Source organism: Melanaphis sacchari, unplaced genomic scaffold (assembly GCF_002803265.2).
Source record: "Melanaphis sacchari strain LSU unplaced genomic scaffold, SCAv2.0 Contig63_pilon_pilon, whole genome shotgun sequence".
Lineage (NCBI taxonomy): Eukaryota > Metazoa > Arthropoda > Insecta > Hemiptera > Aphididae > Melanaphis > Melanaphis sacchari.
The window spans coordinates 1-20,374 of record NW_020271454.1 but is presented as its reverse complement, the minus strand read 5'-3'; the positions used below and the strand labels follow the sequence as shown (position 1 = coordinate 20,374).

Here is a 20,374-nt window from a genome sequence, read left to right as displayed (position 1 = left end):
ACAACCCATACCAAGTTTTTATCGCGTGTTTTACACATTTTTTTATTGTTTTTACATTTTTTAGTTGACTAAATTTTTTAGTTTATTGTATTAGCAAGACTACAATGGATCGTAATGATATTAATTCACCTAAGAAAAAAAATCCTTGTGGAAAGGTAGGTGTTTAGTTAAAAAATGTATAATTTTTTTTTTCTATAATTATCTTTTTCTAATTCTTATTATTTAAATTATTTTTTCTGCAGTTTGTTGGTACTGGTCAAAAGCAAATGATCATAAACCTGTACAAAGATGAAGTCAATCAACAACTCGAAAATCCCGAAAGCCCCCGATTGAACTATAGACAAATGATTTTGAAAATTTCAAAGGCATGCGGTATTGGTCAACGAACAATCCAAACTACTTTGGCCGAGTATAAAAATAAAGGTACTGTATCATCGCCCAACAAAAAGAAAATAAGACCTACAATTATTGAAAAAGTGGATGATTTTGACAAGAATGCAATTAGGCAAAAAATTCATAGTTTTTGGTTCAATCGTGAAGTGCCCACAATTGCGAAGATGTTGACTGCCATAAATGAAGATGAGCAATTACCAAGTATGAAACGTTCATCATTTCAAAAAATATTAAAAGAATTACAGTTTGTATACGTCAAAAAAAGTCGGAATAGCGCGCTTCTTGAAAGAGATGACCTCGTAACTTGGCGGCAAAATTATTTGAGCACCATAAAGCAATACAGAGCACAGGGCAGACCGATCTATTACTTAGACGAGACGTGGGTCAACGCGGGAGAAACGCATAGTAGAACATGGTTCGACAGTTTGGTCACTTCACGACGAGACGCATTCAAAAGGGGCCTCACAACAGGACAAAAGGAACCCTCGGGCAAAGGTAAACGGCTCATCGTCTTACACATTGGTTCATCTGACGGCTTTGTCCCGGGGGGGCCTTTTGTGTTTTGAATCAAAAACAAACTCATCCGACTACCATGATGAGATGAATGGTTCTACTTTTTTTGAATGGTTTGTCAAAATTTTACCGTTACTTAAAGATAATGCAGTCATTGTCATGGATAATGCCTCGTATCATTCCGTGAAAAAAGATCCAACTCCAGTAAGGTCGTGGAAAAAACAAGAAATTATAAACTGGCTGGAAAGTAAAGGTGAGGTCGTAATACAACCAATAGTAAAGGCAGTATTGTTGGAGAGAGTAAAAAAAATAAAATCGGAACACGAAAAATACGTTATCGACGAGTACGCAAAAGAAAACAATAAAACCGTATTAAGATTGCCTCCATACCATTGCGAGCTAAACCCGATAGAGCTCGCGTGGTCATCCATTAAACATTATGTCCGGACGCATAACAATACATACAAAACAAAAGACGTACAAGAATTATTAAAACAAGGCGTAGAACATGTAACGCAAGAAATGTGGACCAATTTTGTTGAGCATGTCGTAAAGGAGGAACACAAATTCTGAAGAAATCGACTTCATCACAGATGAAATTTTGGAGGAAGAACCTGCCGAAGGAGATCACTTCATGAAAATAGGAACAGGTGATACCAGTGGTTCTGAATGTTCTGATTTTGATTCAGAGTATTCAGATTCTGAATGATTAATTTGTATTATTTCTTTTGTTATTGTATTATTTAAATTTTTTTTTTTTTTTTGGTATTATTATTTACAAAATCCATTTTGCATTGCATTTATGAATTATTAAATGAATTGCGATAATTTTTATGTATTTTATTTGTAATTTTTTTGTATTAAATTTTTTTGGTATTTAAACGATTTTTTTTTACTAAATACATGTTTTTTAAATGTGTATTATGTAATATACATATATTATGTAATTACTCATTTTGGTTTAAATAAATAAAAAATTGCATAAATAAAATATTGGTGTTACATATATATCGTTTGTGTTGTATAGTGTATACACAATAGACATGCCCGAGACCGGGTGTTATTATTTCTATTGTTTACTTGAGCCGCTGTAGACAAACCACTTGTTGCCGCTCGGCAGCGGCGGCCGTGGAATTAGCTACCATCACCGCGTAGCGAGTGGGGGCATGTTGGGCGGCCAATAGGTAGTAGAGTGGGAGAAAAAGGGTTCGGAATCGCGGAGCTCGTTCATTTGGATGCGCCAAGGAGTAGCGCTCTCTCAGTGGCCGGAGTATAGACAGTGTACTTCCATTAGTATATATTTTATTACCAGATAAACAATCAAAAACGTACGATAAAAATTTTTCAATGTTAAAAAATTTAAGACCCTATTTAAATCCTAGTTCTATTTTATGTGATTTTGAACAAGCCGCAATAAAATCAATTAAAATAGCATTTCCTCACGTTCAAATATTTGGGTGTTTATTTCATTTGACGAAAAATATTAGAAAACAACTCGGTGAATTACATCTTATTTCTCAGTATAATAATAATTCCGACTTTGCAGTTTCTGTAAAAATTATTGTTGCATTAGCGTTCGTTAAATTAGAAAATCTTGATGCTGCTGTTGACGCGTTAGCCGAATACCTTAGTAAAGAGTTTCATACTTTATTAGAATGGTTCGAAGACAACTATATTGGAAGGGTAAATAGAAATGGTAGAGGTAGACGCCACGCACGTTTTTCACCTGATATTTGGAACCTTTATAATAGAGATTTGAATTCCCAAGATAGGACTAATAACCATGCAGAAGCTGCGAATAGACGACTTAATGTTGAAATGGGAGTATGCCATCCGTCAATCTGGGCTTTTATTAATTGTTTGAAAAAAGTTCAATCTGGCCATGATTATTTTTATTCTCAGGTAATTGCAGGAAAAAGTCCACCTAAAAAATTAAAAAAATTTTCCGATCTAGATAAACGTATTTTGAAAATAGTACAGCAATATGATAGTGGAGACTACATTTCATATTTAAAAGGCATAACATATAATATTTCACTACCATGATTACTGCTTACCTTAATTATTACTATGACGAAATTTAGTACAAAAATGTAATATTATTATTAATTTTTTTTTAATTTTGAATATGACGAAATATATTATATTATAAATGTATTATTATTTTTTATAAAAAAATAGTTTTGGTCAGTCTTAGAATGGTTGGAGTTAACGATTATAGTTAATAATTAATACAAATAGTATTAATAATATATCAATATAATATATTTATTACTTACAAATGGTTATTACATATTTAAATATTTTATATTATTAATATTTAATTATCAAATAAACTTTTGTTACATTTTAATAACATTATTTTTTCAAAGTTTTCATCGCTCATACGACCACGTTTTTTTGTGAACACTGCGCTTCCGACACTGAAAACCCTTTCTACAGATGCACTACTTGGAAGAGGAGTGTTATATTTTATGAACACTTTTTTTATTGAATGTGTTTCATTTAATGATAAAAGTAATTTATTAAGACTTTTTGATAAGTAAGTGGATATTTCATTTTCAATTGAAACATCCAATGAGCTTTTATTTGACCATGGAAAAAATTCATTCTCATCAGCTTCACAGTTTTCTTCACTTTGACTAGGTATGGTATTTAGAACATTAGGTAATTTAGTATGCATTTTTAATACAGCATCTGTAAAAACTTTTATGGCAAATTCTTTATTTGTATTGTCACACCACTGTGTTTTAAAAAAAGGATGAAAAACTGCTGCAATTATTAAAAAAGATCAGTAAGAATAGTAGAAAATCTTTTTAATAAGCTATTGTGTATAATGTCTACAAAAGGGCCATTTACGATAAAATGTCTTTGTTTCATGTTTGAATATTTATTGATAAGTTGCGAAATTGAAGGAATTAAAAATCCAAAATACATGCTTTTGTCACCCTGTAAAATATCCAAACAAATGGCAAGAGGTTCCATTATAAAATCATAGTCGTCTAACTATTCTGTGTCTGATTTGTTTAAACGAATAACATTTAAATCATCACACATTCTTAAAAATATCCCAGGATTTTTTTTTAAATGTAACAATAAATGTTTGGTTGAGTCAAAAAAAGAATTCCACCTAGTCTCATTGGGGTTTTTTAGATAGACACCTAAGTATTTTTTAACAATATCTCCTGAAGTAGTAGACCTATTTTGTTTGTTCCATAGAGCTGTGTATTTGGTAATTGTCTGTCTTCTCTGTTTTTTTAAAAGTAACAAATCACTATGTCTAGTGTCTCTTCTAATGTCGCATTTATTCACTGCATTTTCAATATCCTGTGACATATTTTAAATACAATTATTAAAAACCATCCACGAAACTGATGAAACCACCTAATTATGAATTTAAAGTATATAACACACATTTGGTGGTTATTTTGGAGACAGTTAAATTAATATTATTTTAGATTTTATTTTACAAGGTTTTATTGGTTATATGTATATTTCAATAAAGATCAGAAAGTACAATTTGAATAATATTTAAAAAAAGTTATTTTAAGATATTTTATTAGCACTTTTCCTAAAGACAGTTAAAATATGTACGAGTATTTAGTTTCAAATCTTCCCATAAAAATTTATTTTGTATTGTAATGAGAAAAAAAATATCTACTTAATAATAATATCACTATTGATGAAATAATATTGAAAAATAATAATAATATTAGGTAGTGATCTGAATATTTACATTTGTTACAATTAAATTTAACGTCTGAGCAGCACATCTATGATGTTTGAGTAAACTGTAATTAAAGTCATCAGAAAATATATTTTCATTAAAAACATCAGCAATATTGATCATTTCAGTATTTGTTTCTTCTTCAATCTCATCAATATTAGATATAGTATCACTGTAGTTGTCAATATTATTATCTTTTCCAAAAATTCTGAAATTGTATTAATAATAATTAATAAGTATTGATATATAAAATAATTTGAAAAGATAAATTGTTTTTAGCAGCCTAGTAAAAAAATTTTAAATTGATACATTGATAATTTTATCAATAATAAAACTAACTTATAGTGAATAACCTCTGTTTAAATTTTATTTTTTAAATGTGTTATACATACAATCAAATTATTAATACACTAATACCTTTATAAAATTTGTCTAGATTCTATGCAGATAAATTACATAAATCTGGTAAATTATTACTTACTTAAAACTTTTATCAAATTTTGAACCATTGTCTGTAGTTGTATAACTTATTTTGTTACTTATATCATACTTTAAGTACACAGATTCCATTTCCTTTGCTAATACATCAAATGTATGTTTCTCTTCCAATCGTTTTACAGTCAGTAAACAAGATTTTCTATTTAAATCTTCATTAACTATCTAATGACAAGTAATGCCTATATATGATCTATCAAAAAATTATAAAATAATCAATTTTCTAAATGTATTCAGCAGTGATGGCTTTGAACAGCTGATTGCTCCCCATTATGGGACTTTGTTAATATCTTAATATTCTAAAATAGTAATTTATAATTTTCTTTTTGCATATTTTTATACCATTATACTAAATTTTTTTTCCCTTAAAGTTTTTTTCAAAACTGCTACTGATATTTACTAAATAATACTATTAAAATTGTAGATTACCTACCTTTTAAATATTGACCAGCAGTCAGCAGTGGTAGTAAGATATTCAATATTAGACATTTCTTCTTTAAGACGGATTAAATGGTGTTGAAATTGAGTATTTAATCTTTTCATTAAAGTTGAACGAGACATAAGTGCTCTCCCAGGAAAGCCTTTTTGAATTAGAGTTTTAAAATCAAAATGATCAACTATGCTAGAGGGTATTTCACAATAACAACATGCATTCACAATAACGTTTTGGATTAAAATATCAAGTTCGTCTAAAACAAAAAAAATTAAAATGGTTGATAAAAAGTTAAAAATACCTAAAAAAATATTTATTTATTTATTCTGTTATTCATATAATTTTGCATTTTGCTATTTAAAATATAATCATGAATTTTGGCAATAAAAATGAAAAAAAATTCCGGCAAACGAAAGCGGATTAAATTAGAGTGCTTGGAATGTGGCAAATCATTTGACAATGATTATAAACAAAAACATGAAAAAAATATACATAATGGTAAAAAAGTCGGTACTAAACATTTTGGTGCTCCTAAAAACCCATTCGAAGCTTCTAAATCAAGTTCAAAACAAGTAAGTAAAAATACTTAAAATAATTAAAGTACTTAAAATAAATAATACTAACTACAGTACTCCCTCGTTAACACGAACTCGGTTAACACAAATTATTGGATAACACGAACAGGTTTTTCGGTCCCGAGAAAGATCTCTATACTATAAGATAGGGTTTTTTTTATTACTTCGGTTAACACGAAACTCGAACAAATTTTAGGACCATATTGTCGTTTTGTTGATTAACACGAACAGAAAAATGTCAATCTGTACATATGTATGTATTAAGGCTCTCGGTTTGGTACGTGTATTGATATACACGTGTACACGTAGTCCGAACATGTACAATAAAATGTAGTAATACCCGTGTATTTAATTACACGTGTTTTTAAAGTTCGTGTACACGTGTATCTTAATACACGTGTATTAAAGGTCCAGATACCCGTGTATTTAAAGTCCAGAAACTTTTTATTTTTTTATTAATAATATTGCCATGTTATTCTGACGTGTGCTATACAATTTTCGTGTACTGAGTTATTTTGTCTCTTATATTGTTTGTTATCGGCCGATAATTGACATTTACTAACAGATAGACGAAGCCAGTACGGCAAGCTTGTCAAAGTCTAGAGTTAATATTTTTAACTTTAATTTATGGAACGACGTCCTTGAAGCAACTTTAACGAGTATGATAGATATTTAATAGTGAAGATAACAACATTATCGCAAATTCGTAAATACATTTTATTAATAAAACTTAAATTACGAGTTGGGTTCTTTAATTTGGAGTGATGTTATTTCATTTGTGTGTTGTTCACGTCTTGTACATTGTCATATGTTTCCATACTCAAATAACAATAGATAACTATTTTATTAATTCATAAGATGAGTAATAAGTGTAAAAGTTGGGTGTGGCTGTATGCTAAACGGCATGGCGATAAAGCTTACTGTGATTTGTGTACCGAAAATGAAAACAATGAATTTTGTTGTATTGGTGGAACAACAGGATCTTTGGGCAGACATTTAAAAACTATACATAGTATAAAACCACCTACAACTGTAACACGAAGGTAAGTACATTTAATATAATATATATTATGTTCATAAACCGTAAATTATCTTTTTTTTACAAAGAATATTTTTTATATATGACGTATTATAATTAAACAAATAATAAAATAATAAAATAACAATATTAAATTATATTAAGTCTGCACATAGTTATTGAGTGTTTCCACTTATCGTGATCACACTGTATTTATTTAGAAATATAATCTGATTTTTAAAGTAAAATTATGTTTTGCTGTTTTATTTAACAGAAATATTATACCTATTATGTTATATATATATATTAAATATTAATATGTATAATATAGAATATAGATAGGTAAAGACTTAAAATTAGTAAATAATAGTTAGGAATGCATCGAATTTTCATCATAGTTCACAATATATTTAAAATAAAATATTCAAAATTTTAAAATACTAATCATAGGAACTTATCTATATATTTTCTCATTAATAAAGGGTTGTTTCTGGTCATGAATTTGTTAATTCCGATATCTTAACCAGTTCAACTACGACTGCAAGTTCTTCAGAATCGCAAAGTTTGGAAATTGACGCGTCAATACCTAGGAAACGACGACGAACTTTTATAAATCGGGAGGACGACAAAATTTACAATTCTGAAAAAACCGAACAGATACATCAAGTATTGGCAAAAATGATAGCCGTGAATCAAATGCCCATATCTTTTTGTTCAAATGAAGGTTTTAACACGTTCGCCGCCACGTGTCACATATATGTGACATGGGGTCTCTTTAAAAAAACCCAAGTGTCACATATGTGACACTTGGTATATGATTTTCTACTGTTTATGGTGGGTTTGGGTTTCTTCAAACAAATATCATAGCATTATGGTTTTATTAAACGTTACCTACGTTATCTATTGATGTATGTGGTTTTTTGTTAGAACCACTAGATAGCGAGATAATCAAAATTAATGTTACGTGATTTTTATCGATCTTTTTCTTTTCATTGCTTATTATATTTATTTTTTCACTTGGTATCACTGTGTTCAGACACTTGCAAATCGTTATCATAGTTGATACTAACATTTTAAAAATAACTTTATTTCGTTTTCGTGGAAAAAAACGCCAAAATTGAAAAATGGATCCTGAACAAATCAATGAAATGTTAAATTACAGTTTTGATTCAGACTCTGACGAGGAAGATTACAGTAGTTCTGAAGAGTATCTTCCACCAGGTAATGAATCTGATAGTGAACATGCTGATGGTATTTTTGTGGAAAATGATATTAATTTAGAAAATTCTGAATGGAATTTTGATATAAATATCGAACCCTAATTTGTTGAATTCACCGGGATTCCTGGCTTACAGTGTAATATACCAAATTCTGAACCTTTTAATTATTTTAATCTATTTTTGATGACGACCTTTTTAAAAATATTGTTACGTGGATAAATCTAAGAGCAAACAGTGTGATTAATAAAGGACATAGCCGATATTCTAATCTTAATAGGTGGAAAGATATTGATGTTGACGAACTAAAAAAATTTCTTGGTCTCAGTATTGTAATGGGATACTTGAAATTTCCGTCGCTAGGTACGTATTGGTCTAAGTTCAAACTAGATTTCCGCCCAATTTTTAGCAAAACAATCAGTCGTCATCGTTACGAACTCATTTTAAGATTTTTATGCTTTTACGATCCTAGATCAGTGAACAGATCTGATCGTCTGCATAAAATAAATAACATAACAAAACATGTCATAAATAATATCCAAACGAAATATTATCCGAAACAAAATTTGTCTTTGGACGAATCAATGATGTTGTGGAGAGGAAGGCTGACCTTTCGACAATACATACCTAGTAAAGCCCATAAGTATGGTATAAAATTTTATGAACTTTGCTCATCGGATGGTTTTCTATTGAACTTTATTATTTACAAGGGAAAAGGAACAGTTGTAGACGAGAATGGAGTAACTTTTGGCATAGTTACTAAATTAATGCAAAATTATTTTGGTAAAGGCCATACTTTATTTATGGACAACTTTTACAATAGTGTTAAATTAGTTCAGTATCTATATGCTAATAAAATCACAAACGTGGGAACTTTACGGAAAAACAGAAAAGATAACCCTAAAGATGTTTTGAACGCTAAATTGAAAAAAAGGTGAAGTAAGTCACTCCCAAAAGGGAAATAAACATGTAATAAAATGGAGAGATACAAGAGATGTATGCATGATATCATCCAAACATAAATTAAATTTTGAAAATGTAGTTGATAAATTTGGACGAAGCAAATTGAAACCAAATATGGTAGTTGACTACAATACTAAAATGTCCGGGATTGATAGAGTAGATCAAATGTTAAGTTATTATCCAATACCAAGAAAAAGTATGCGCTGGTATGTTAAAGTTTCTTTTTCATATAATGGATATTTGTCTATGGAACGGGAACCATTTATATAACAGTAATGTTAAAAATATGCCTCATTTGGAGTTTAGAAGGAAAGTTGCCAGCCAATGAATTGGACATACCACTGTAAACACCTCAAGTCCTTCAACTAGTGTAATGAATCTACATGTGGTTAAAAAAGTTGATACGAGAAAAAGATGTAGAGTTTGCCATTCAAAGAAGATTCGAAAAAATACTTCATTCGTATGTGACATATGTATTGACGATAAAGGAAAAACAATAGGACTGTGCCCAGACCCTTGTTTTAAAATATTCCACTCATAATTTCTTTATTATTAATTTTTATTTGTTAATCTTTTTGTTTTAATTTTAAAAATAGTCGATTTCTACGTCGAATTAAATTTGTTTTTTTACCTACTTCTTATATGGGTAACGGATTGATTTTTCATTTTGGTTTTTTAATTTTTATAATGTGCTGATTTTATTATATTTTTTTCTTAAATTTTATAACGATTTCATTTTCAATTTTTATGATTTGTTGATTTTATTATATATTTTTTTTAAATTTTATAACGATTTAATTTCAATTTTTATAATGTGTTGATTTTATTATATATTTTTCTTAAATTTTATAACGATTTGATTTTCAATTTTTATAATGTGTTGATTTTATTATAAATTTTTTTTTTTAATTATAAACGATTTCATTTTTTTTTTTTTTTTTTGTAACGTGTTGATTTATTTTGTTTTTATTATTCCAATTAATATAAAAAAATATTATCTTGGTATACAAACAATTTAGAAAAAAAAAGAATAAAATGTCAATTATGTGTGACATTGGGTTTTATGTAATAATAATTTTGTTCATATAAACCTATGACACAAATATGTGACATGCCTTAAAAACAGGAAGGGATGGTAAAAAAAAATTTTAAGGTCTAAACTATAAAAATATAAGTTCTTAGAACTAGAAATGAACTATATTGGGTTTGGGTTTGTCCTGAGATTTTCAAAAAAGTATTGGGCGGTGAACGTGTTAAACAATTTATGGCTATTGTTGAACCTAATTATAAAATTTGTAAAGAAGGAGCAATAAAATCCAGAATTAAAGTGTTAAGATCGTCAGTAACAGAAATAATAAAGAAAAAATTAAGTGATTCTAAAAGTATAGCATGTACATCTGACTGTTGGTCATCATTATCTCAACACAGCTATATTACAGTTACTACTCATATAATTGATGATCAATGGTGCCCGAAGTCATATACACTTACAACACATGCAATGGAGGAATCTCATACTGCTGTAAATCTTGCTCATCAATTAGAAGATACGTTTGATAAATGGGAAATTGGTGGAAAAATTATGACAGTTTTCACAGATAATGCGAGAAATGCAATAAATGCTGTACAGTTACTGACAAATATCTCTGAAACATACGATGTAACATGCGCTGCTCATAGCATTCAACTCGCGGTCAACAATGGATTAGAACAAGATGGAATCACTACACTAATTCAGTTAAGTAGTAAAATGGTTGGTCATTTTAAGCATTCCAATGTAGCTAAGCATGTTTTAACAAAAATGCAAGAGCAGCTCGGATTAACACAACAAAGTCTGATCCAAAGTTGTAAAACAAGATGGAATTCAGTATATATGATGTTGGATCGTCTTTATGCTAACAGGTGTGCTGTGACAAACGTCTTAGCAGTTCGTAATACAACAAATGTTTCAATAGCAAAAAAGTTGGAAATTACGGAAAGTGACTGAACAAAAATGGAAACTTTGATTATCTTGTTAAAACCATTACAAATTGTCACAACCGTGTTTTGTGCCGAAACACATTCTTCTGTATCAATGGTTAGACCACTTCTTTCAAAAGTGATTAAAAAACACTTACAACTAAACAAAGATGATAATGAAGTCGTTATAAATTTCAAACAGACAGTAGTGTCGCAATTGAAAGAACGTTTTAAGCTTAACAATTTAAAAAACATAGTATCTACAAGACAAGTCTCATCATTTTTTGACCCGAGGTATAAAGAATTGGAACATTAAGAAATAGATGTAAGGGAAAATATTCGTTCCAAAGTAAAAAATTTACTGGTTGAATGAAATGAATACTTCGGATAACAGAGAGGAAACTAACGTTTGTGTTCAAAAAAATAGGGGTGCACTTGAATTTTTATACGGCGAAGAAGTTCGTGACATCAATGATGCTTCGACACAATACCATTATTACTTAGCAGAACCACAACTGAGGTACGATTTTGATCCATTTGAATGGTGGAAGTCACATGAAAAAAAATATTCTTTAATAGCCGAGTTAGCAAAGAAATATTTGTTAATACCAGCAACATCTATAAGTTCGGAACGATGTTTTTCAACTGCCGGGAATGTCGTTACGTCCAAAAGGAACTGTTTAGCACCAGAAAATGTTAATATGTTAGTATTTTTGTATCAAAATCGTCAATTATTATTAAAGAACATTTAATGTACATTTTTTCTTTCATAATTATACATTGACTGTGTTTAATTATTATTTCATATTTTTGTTTCTTTATCCTAAATTATTTATTCATAGGTTTTCATAAGAAAAAATTCTCTACAGTTAATTTTTAATAATTGTATTTATACTTTATAGTTTAAGAAATTATTTTTGTTATTATATTGTAATTTTTATTTATAAAAAATATTCATTGAAAAAGCAAATACGAAAACATTTATAATTTATATTATTATGTATGAATCTAATTTGTAGTTTATTAAAAGAATTGGTTTGGTTTTTGTCGTATTTATAAGTTATCTTTATAGTGTTTTACTGTCAAATATATTATAATACAATCGTTAAATAAAACTCAAATCAGTAATTATTATTAAAAAAAAGTTTCAGATTTAAAAATTAAATTAAATTCATGTTTACTTTTTATAAATGACAATGGGGAGGCCGGAGAGGCAAAGGCACGTGCCCCTTTTACCCATCCTTGTATCTACCACTGATCATAACGTAAGGACTTTTAATACACGTCACACGGGTATATGGACTCTAAATACACGTATACACGGACTCTAAATACACGTGTACACGTGTATTTGAATTACACGGTCTTTAACACCGTTTCCATAAAAACACGTACGTTCGTGTTCTTAAATACACGTGAAATACATACTATGTATCTATTTTCGTTTTATTCCTCGTATAGTTAGTAATTTAATCTTTACAACACAGTTTTATCGATATCTTATCTTATCCCTACTATGTATGTACATATTCTCTATTGTAGGTACATACATATGTATACATGTGTAAATTTGTATGTGTGCAATCTAGTTCGGCGATAATCGCTCTCGTTTAAACTAATAATTGCTCTATCGATCAGTTGATCAGTTGACTTTGTTGGTGTCATTAGTGATTGACCAAAATGAGTTTGAAAAGGAAGCAAATGTCTATAGATCTAAAAACTTAACAACTCATTTAAGTAGAAGTCGAAAAAGGTACACTGCCTAAAACCAAAATCGCGAAGAAATTTGGCATACCAAAATCAACATTATCAACAATTATTAAAAATAAAGATAAGATTGACGAAGCAGTTGCGCTTGGTTCAACCAACAGTACAAAGCGTCTACGAAAACCCATGCTTGAAGACGTTGAACAGGAACTTCTGAAGTGGTTCAAAAAAGCCAAAGACTCCAACATTCCACTATCAGGTGCACTTGTAAGGGAGAAAGCAAAGGAGATTTGTATTTCCAATGGCGTTGAGCATATGGCGTGTTTTGATGGCTGGTTATGGAGATTTCAAAAACGGTATAATATTTCTTGTCATGTTTTGAGCGGCGAGGCAAATAAAGTTGCAGATGAAGACGTAAATAAATGGCTTCAAGGGTTCGTAAAGGTGAGGCAATCCTATAGCGAAAATGATATCTACAATATTGATGAGACCGATATTTTTAATAATTTATTTCCCGACCGTTCATTGGATTTTAAAGAAGTGAAGTCGCATGGGGGTGCAAAGAGTAAAGAGAGATTGACTGTTGTGTTGTGCTGCAACTCTACTGGCTCGGAAAAACTCAAGCTTTGGGTGATAGGCAAATATCAAAACCCCAGATGCTTTAAAAACGTAAATAAGCTTAGTCTTCCATTCGAATACACTAATCAAAAAAACGCGTGGGTCGATTCAACATCTTTTCGCCTATGGTTACTTAAAATTCAACGAAAAATGGCACTTCGGAATAGAAATGTACTTTTGACTATGGACAATTGCAGTACCCATAATAATATTGGAGACCTGGAATTTCCAAACGTACAAATAGTTTATTTTCCTCCAAATTGCACATCCAGGTTACAATCTCTGGATCAAGGAATAATTGCAGCTTTTAAACGATATTTCTAGACTAGACTTGTACGCCATGCACTGTTATGCCTTGATTCCGATCAACCATGTGTAAAATGGAATATTTTACAAGCGATGAGGGCAATGGCTGCATCGTGGAATGATGTAACTGCAACAACGATCAGTAATTGTTTTAAGAAAGCCTGGAACATTAAAAACGACGCCAACTTAACCCCTGAAATACACATTGAGGATGTGATGATTGAGGACGATTGGAATAAATTGTTAGCTGTAACTTCTGATGAAAATGCTCAAACTTTTTCAAGTTTTATACAAATGGATAATGATCTCGAGATCTGCGATGAAAATGCTGGAGAAGATGAAAACCCCGAAATCTCAGATCAAGAAATTGAACCTACTGAACCTCCAGTGGATAAACCCTCTCGGGCTGATGTGTTGGCAGCCTTTGATACCCTCGTAAAATTTTCCCAAACCAGTGCAGAGTTAGATTGCAAATTTGATGACCAATTGAACAGCATCAGAAAACAGTGCTTAGAAAACTATGAAGTTACATTCACCCAGAAACCTATCACTGACTTTTTTAAACCGACGTGAGTCTAAATTAATTTTTTTTTTTTTTAAATGTATTAAAAATATTTCTTTATATATGTAATGTAGCGTAGTAATTAATTAATTAAAAATATTTCAAATATTTATTTATATGTAGTATGTATGTACCAAAGTAATGTAAATTTATATTTTGAAGATTACTTAATAAAAAAAATGTATTTGAGTGTAAAATAACGTACTAGATTTAATCTTCTCTGATATTACGAACAAATTCGTGTTAAACCTATCGGTTTACAAAAATTCTTTTAACACGAACAGGTTATTTTGTGGTCCCGTCGTGTTCGTGTTAACGAGGGAGTACTGTATCAGTATTATGTTATTAACAAATACAAATTAGTAAATTGTATTAATATTTATGTAAGTAGATATAGGTAGATACTAAGGTAACTAATTAATTTTTTTATGTTCTCATCTATTAGATTCAAAATACCCAGAGACCACTGGAAAAAAGTTGTTTTACAAATATTAATTTGAACCATCTTCCACCAAAGGTATTTAAAAATTTATCAGTAGGTATGGCATTGTTAGCTGTAAAATTATCACAAATTACTTTATGAGATACCTTTGTACTATGAATAATATATTTTTACAATTGTATATTTGTATGTTCCTACTAATTAAGATAATTATAATTATCCTAAGATATATTTATTAAATATTGATTTATTGTTTTTTTAGCCACCAGAATCACTTGATATGCCATTCCTTGATGTTACCAATGAAACACCAACAACATCTACTGCTATAGATGTTAACATTGAGTGTTCTAAGATTTCTACTAATCAACTATCAGATAACATTCCAAAAAATAATCAGGAATTTGATGAAAGTTCATGGTTATTGTGTGCTGGTCATATACAAGATATTGTGTCAAATTTAGTTGAATGCAGGGCATTATTGAAAAAATTAAAATCAGATTCTACACCTAATCCAATAACATTCCTTTTAGAAAGTCAGCATATTATCAGCAATATAAATTCAAAGTGTGAACTATTTTTAAAAACTTTGAAAGAAATTTCACAACATGTTTGTAATTCATTTGACGATCAATTAAACCAACATTCCAATCAACTTATTGAACATGATCCAGGTAAAAGAGGGCCTGTTATTACTTTATTTCAAAGACAGTATCTTATAGCAATTGGCCCACACCAGCCAAAACTTATAAAATACCCAATTAATAATAATATTGATAAAGTAAAACAACAAAGTTTTAATTCATCTTGGTATAATTAATATCCGAAATTAGAGTATAGTTAAGCAAAAAACGCTGCGTATTGTTTTGTTTGTTCTTTTTTTCCTAAAGCAGCAGGAAAAATGTTTTCAAATACTGCTTGGGTGGATGAAGGTGTTAGAACATGGCACAAAATGAAGAGCAGAGGAAAATCCAAGCTAGGTAAATTAGAACAACATTTCACTTCATTATCTCATAAAGCTTCCTTAGGTGATTATTGCAGTTTTATGAAGAACACAAATCACATAGATGTAATTATGAATAGAGCAAAAAGAAATGAATTAATTACATTGGAACATGAAAACGAGTTTAACAGGCAAGTTATTGTGATCTTGTTTGACATTGTTCGAACGTTAGCAAGACAAGGGTTAGCTTTTCGTGATGATGGAGATGAATGTGGAGGTAATTTTAATCAGATTGTTAAATTGATTTCAAGACACAATCTTTTAATTAATAGGTGGATAAAGGATATTTCAATGCGTTCATATAAAGTGTCATATCTTGGACCTCGATCTCAAAATGAAATGATTGAAATTCTATGTAATGAAGTTAAAAAAATTATTATAAAAGAAGTTCAAGATGCTAATTTATATTCAGTAATGGCTGATACAACTCCTGATATTTCCCATAAAGATAGGTTAGCAGTTTGTGTACGTTATATTAACAATGAAGGGAAAGCAATGGAAAGGCTGTTGGAAATAAATGAAGGAATTGATAAAACTGGACTGGGCACAGCAAAGCAAATTGTTGGTATATTAAAGAAGAACACTCTAAGTACTGATAATTTATCATTTCAATCATATGGTTTTGCAAGTAATATGTCAGGGTCATGGAGCACAAGTTAATCTTTCCAAATTAGTAGACCATGAAGTTTATTATATTCCTTGCCAAGCTCATAGAATGAATACATTCCTTGAACATGGCTGTAATACTAGTTTAATTATATCAAATATGATTGATAATTTAGAAAGTTTATATGTATTTTTCTCTGCTAGTACCAAGCGTTATAGTGTTTTAAATAAAGAAATGGATATAGAGAATAAATTACAATTAAAAAACTTATCTAAAACAAGGTGGACTGCAAGAGCCGAGTCCATCAAAGCAGTCTGGAATTCATTTGAAGCTCTATGTATTTCTTTATCAAATATTTATTCAAATTCTAGTTATTTCGATGGTGTTACAAGAACAAGAGCATTAGGACTGAACAAAAAAATGCTCTCATTTGATTTTATAGTATCTTTAATATTTATGAAAAATATAATGTACAAACTTAAAATGCTTACTGAAACTTTGGAAAAAAAAATTTATGTATTATTGATGCTGCTAATTTAATTTATGTTACAATAAACAGTTTAGATGATATTAATAAAGATAATGGAGCTATGGACAATTTAATTGAAAGTGCAATATCATTTTCAAGTGCCCTTGGAATTGATCCTGAAGCTGATTTTAAACTTCATCACCGCCAGAAAAGCCTCCAGCATGGTTAGATCCAAATTCAAATACACAAGTAATTTATGATATTAAAACTTTTTACCGAAAAGAATTCAAATGCGTCTTGTTAACATTAATCAATTTATCAAAAGATAATTTGAAAAGTTGTATTGAAAAAATTAAGCCTTTATTCCAAATGTTGTCTCATCCTCTTAAAAAGGAAAATATTTCCCTTGATGTCATTAAAAGTACTCTGGCATTATTTCCTCCCAATACTGAAGAAGCAAAATGCAAAGACATAGATTCTGTTCAAGCAGAAATGGAAATATTAATCAGGATGTGCCATGATAGTGATTCAAATACATTTGACATTCTTATAAATAAATCTGAAGAAATGAAACACATTTTACCATGGGCTAATAAAATTTGTAAATTGGCCTTGACTGCTCCAGTAAGTGTCACAACGAATGAAAGATCATTTAGCAAACTCCGACTAATAAAAAATAATTTAAGATCATCTATAGGTGATGATAGATTGGATTCACTTTGATTTTAAGCGTGGAAAAAGATGTGGTTGATCAATTAGATATAAACAAAATAGCAACATTATGGGCAACTTTGAAAAACCGTAGAATTAATATCTAATTGTATGTGTCAATAGATGAAGCCCCCTATTATATATTTTTATACAAATAATAATATTATAATTTGTATTAATAAAAATATTTTGTTTAAAACTGATATTATACTTATTACATTTTCTTAATTAAGATTTAAAATACACATTTTTATTAATTTGAGTAAATGAAATGTGGAAGTTGTAAAATTATGATAAATTGTTGGGTACCTAATATTTTTATTTTCACATGAGCAACTAAAAAAGTAAAGAAATTTTTTTCTTCGTTTATTGGTCTTAACCATTGGCAACTATTTGTGAGGGGAATTACGGTTGGTTGAGGGACACATTATATGTGTGTTTGTGGGTCGGGATTTGTCGAAGAAACCCTGATGGTAATAAGTAAATGGTATAAATTAAATAATAATATAAATATTAATATAATATAGTAGAAAACGTATTCGAGCGAAGCGAGAAAAAAATTTTTCAGTCGGCAAATCAATAGATCTACCCCCCCCCCCCCCCATGAATTGTTGTTCGGGACGGCCCTGGCCGCGGATGACCTGTGGAAAGTTGTAGCGCAACGCGCAATTGCGCAAATGCCAAATAATGCTCCTCATGAGAATATGATCGCGGCCCGCGGGTCGACACGAAACGGCGGTTGACGATAACGTACAACAGAGGTCGGCGACGACGATGATGCAGCGGGCAATTAGATAATAATATAATATTAATTTTATTGTAGACAAAAATAATACCTTATCGCACTTTATCGGAATTAATTTTCGCGCAACGTATTTTGTATTGCAGTGAGCGATCTATAGTATTTATAATCAATGATATTATATATAATTTATAACATACACTACATTTCAAAAGAGAACATACCGGTTTCGCGCATGTCGACTGACGGCTGCCAGCCGTCCCGAGGCTAATTTCTCCCACTTTCGCCGTAACTAGCCATCGATCGAGCACGAAAGTTGCCGATCAAACTGTGCCGACGAGTATACAGTATACACTAATTATTAAAATAGCCGGTTTACAATTATTTATCATATCCAAGTGACACGGCGTTAACGTTTACCAAGGAATCGGGAATATTTAATATTTTTTAAATAGTTTTTTATTGATAATATGATTATTTAAATTGAGCATCAACTTAATGGTTGTATAATAATAATTTACAGTAAATTTTTATACATCATGTACACAATACAATAAATAGGTTTTTACAATAATAATTTTACAAATATTTACACAATTTTATCTTTTAATCTGATAAAAGATCGAAATCGTCATCTTCTTCAGTGTCACTATTTCCTATGGCCATAACCAATCTGTTTTGTTCAGCCGTCAATTCGTCCACCGTGCCATCTAAGGTCCAAAACTTATTTTCCTCTTCAATTGTGTGCTTTACGAAGTTCTTCCACATTTCAGCGTCCACTTTGGCTATTCCTTCGACCAAGAGGTTTTTGACATCAGGTAATTTAAATGTCTTGTTGTTGGCTTTTACGTGACGTTTTACAACAGACCAAACTAACTCAATTGAATTGAGCTCGCAATGATAAGGTGGTAACCTTAACACTGTTTTGTTCTGTTGTAAAACCATCTCGTCGATGACGTACTTGTTGTAGATCGGTTTTATCCTTCTAACAACTTCCAGTAGTTCCGGTATAATCATAGTTTGGTCAACAACTTCTCCTTTACCCTGTAGCCATTGGATGATATCAGCCTTCCTCCAGTTTGAAGTCGGGCATTTCTCCAACTTCACCGAGTGGTATGGCGCGTTGTCCATAACTATGACCGCATTATCTTTGAGCCTCGGTAAAACACCTTCCAACCAATCACGGAAACTATCACCATTCATTTCATCATGATAATCGTTGGTGTTTTTCTTCGACTCAAAGCATAATAACGAATCCGAAACAAATCCATCTTCAGAGCCGATGTGACACACTATGAGCCGTTTTCCCTTTCCGGTGGGGTTAACTGCTCCGGTAGAAAGACCCTGGGAAAATGCAGCTTGGCTCGATTTAACGGTTGTATCACACCATACTCGTATTGCCACGTCTCCGGCATTCACCCACGTTTCATCCAGGTAATAAATCGGTCGGCCTTCCTCTCGATATTTCCTTATATCCCTGATATACCGTCTACGCCATGCCCGAATATCATCATTTTCAATTAATGCACTGTTGCGTCCTCTTTTTGAAAATTGAAAACCCATTGATTTCAAAAGACGCCATAGTGTTGTCAATGCGAAGTCCGGTAAAGTGTCATCTTCATTTACAACACTTAAAATTTTATTTAAATTTGGCAACTCACGATTTACCCAAAACTGATGAACTTTTCTTCGTATCGCTTCTTTGTCAAAATCATCAACCTTAACATTGATATTTTTGAAAATTTTCGTCCTATTCGGTGATGATACTGTTTTAAAGTTGCGATACTCGGAAAGCGTGTTGGATATTGTGGTTATACCAATGCCTAATTCTTTGGAAAGAATTACACGAGCCTCTCTTATAGCAAGCTTGGGATTAGCTTCCAATTTACTTTTGTAGGCATTAATTATCATCTC

General features: G+C 30.5%; 3 protein-coding genes and 1 pseudogene across 3 annotated transcripts; 3 read left to right on the top strand and 1 right to left on the bottom strand.

The window, feature by feature from the left end:
• Positions 1 to 2,253: 2,253 nt before the first annotated feature.
• Positions 2,254 to 2,952, top strand: LOC112600335. The gene has a single exon (XM_025347533.1). The coding sequence runs from the start codon at positions 2,254 to 2,256 to the stop codon at positions 2,950 to 2,952; it is 699 nt and encodes a 232-aa protein (XP_025203318.1).
• A 6,006-nt stretch (positions 2,953 to 8,958) lies between these two features.
• Positions 8,959 to 9,309, top strand: LOC112600334 (piggyBac transposable element-derived protein 4-like). Its single transcript, XM_025347532.1, has one exon. It carries the CDS (start codon positions 8,959 to 8,961, stop codon positions 9,307 to 9,309), a length of 351 nt encoding a protein of 116 aa, XP_025203317.1.
• An 8,067-nt stretch (positions 9,310 to 17,376) lies between these two features.
• Positions 17,377 to 17,825, top strand: LOC112600333 (annotated as a pseudogene).
• Positions 17,826 to 19,066: 1,241 nt separating this feature from the next.
• On the bottom strand, positions 19,067 to 20,326 carry LOC112600317 (the record flags this gene model as incomplete). Its single annotated transcript, XM_025347514.1, has 1 exon — positions 19,067 to 20,326. A coding segment is annotated over one exon (1,260 nt), but the record flags the coding sequence as incomplete, so codon positions are not given.
• Positions 20,327 to 20,374: the final 48 nt, after the last annotated feature.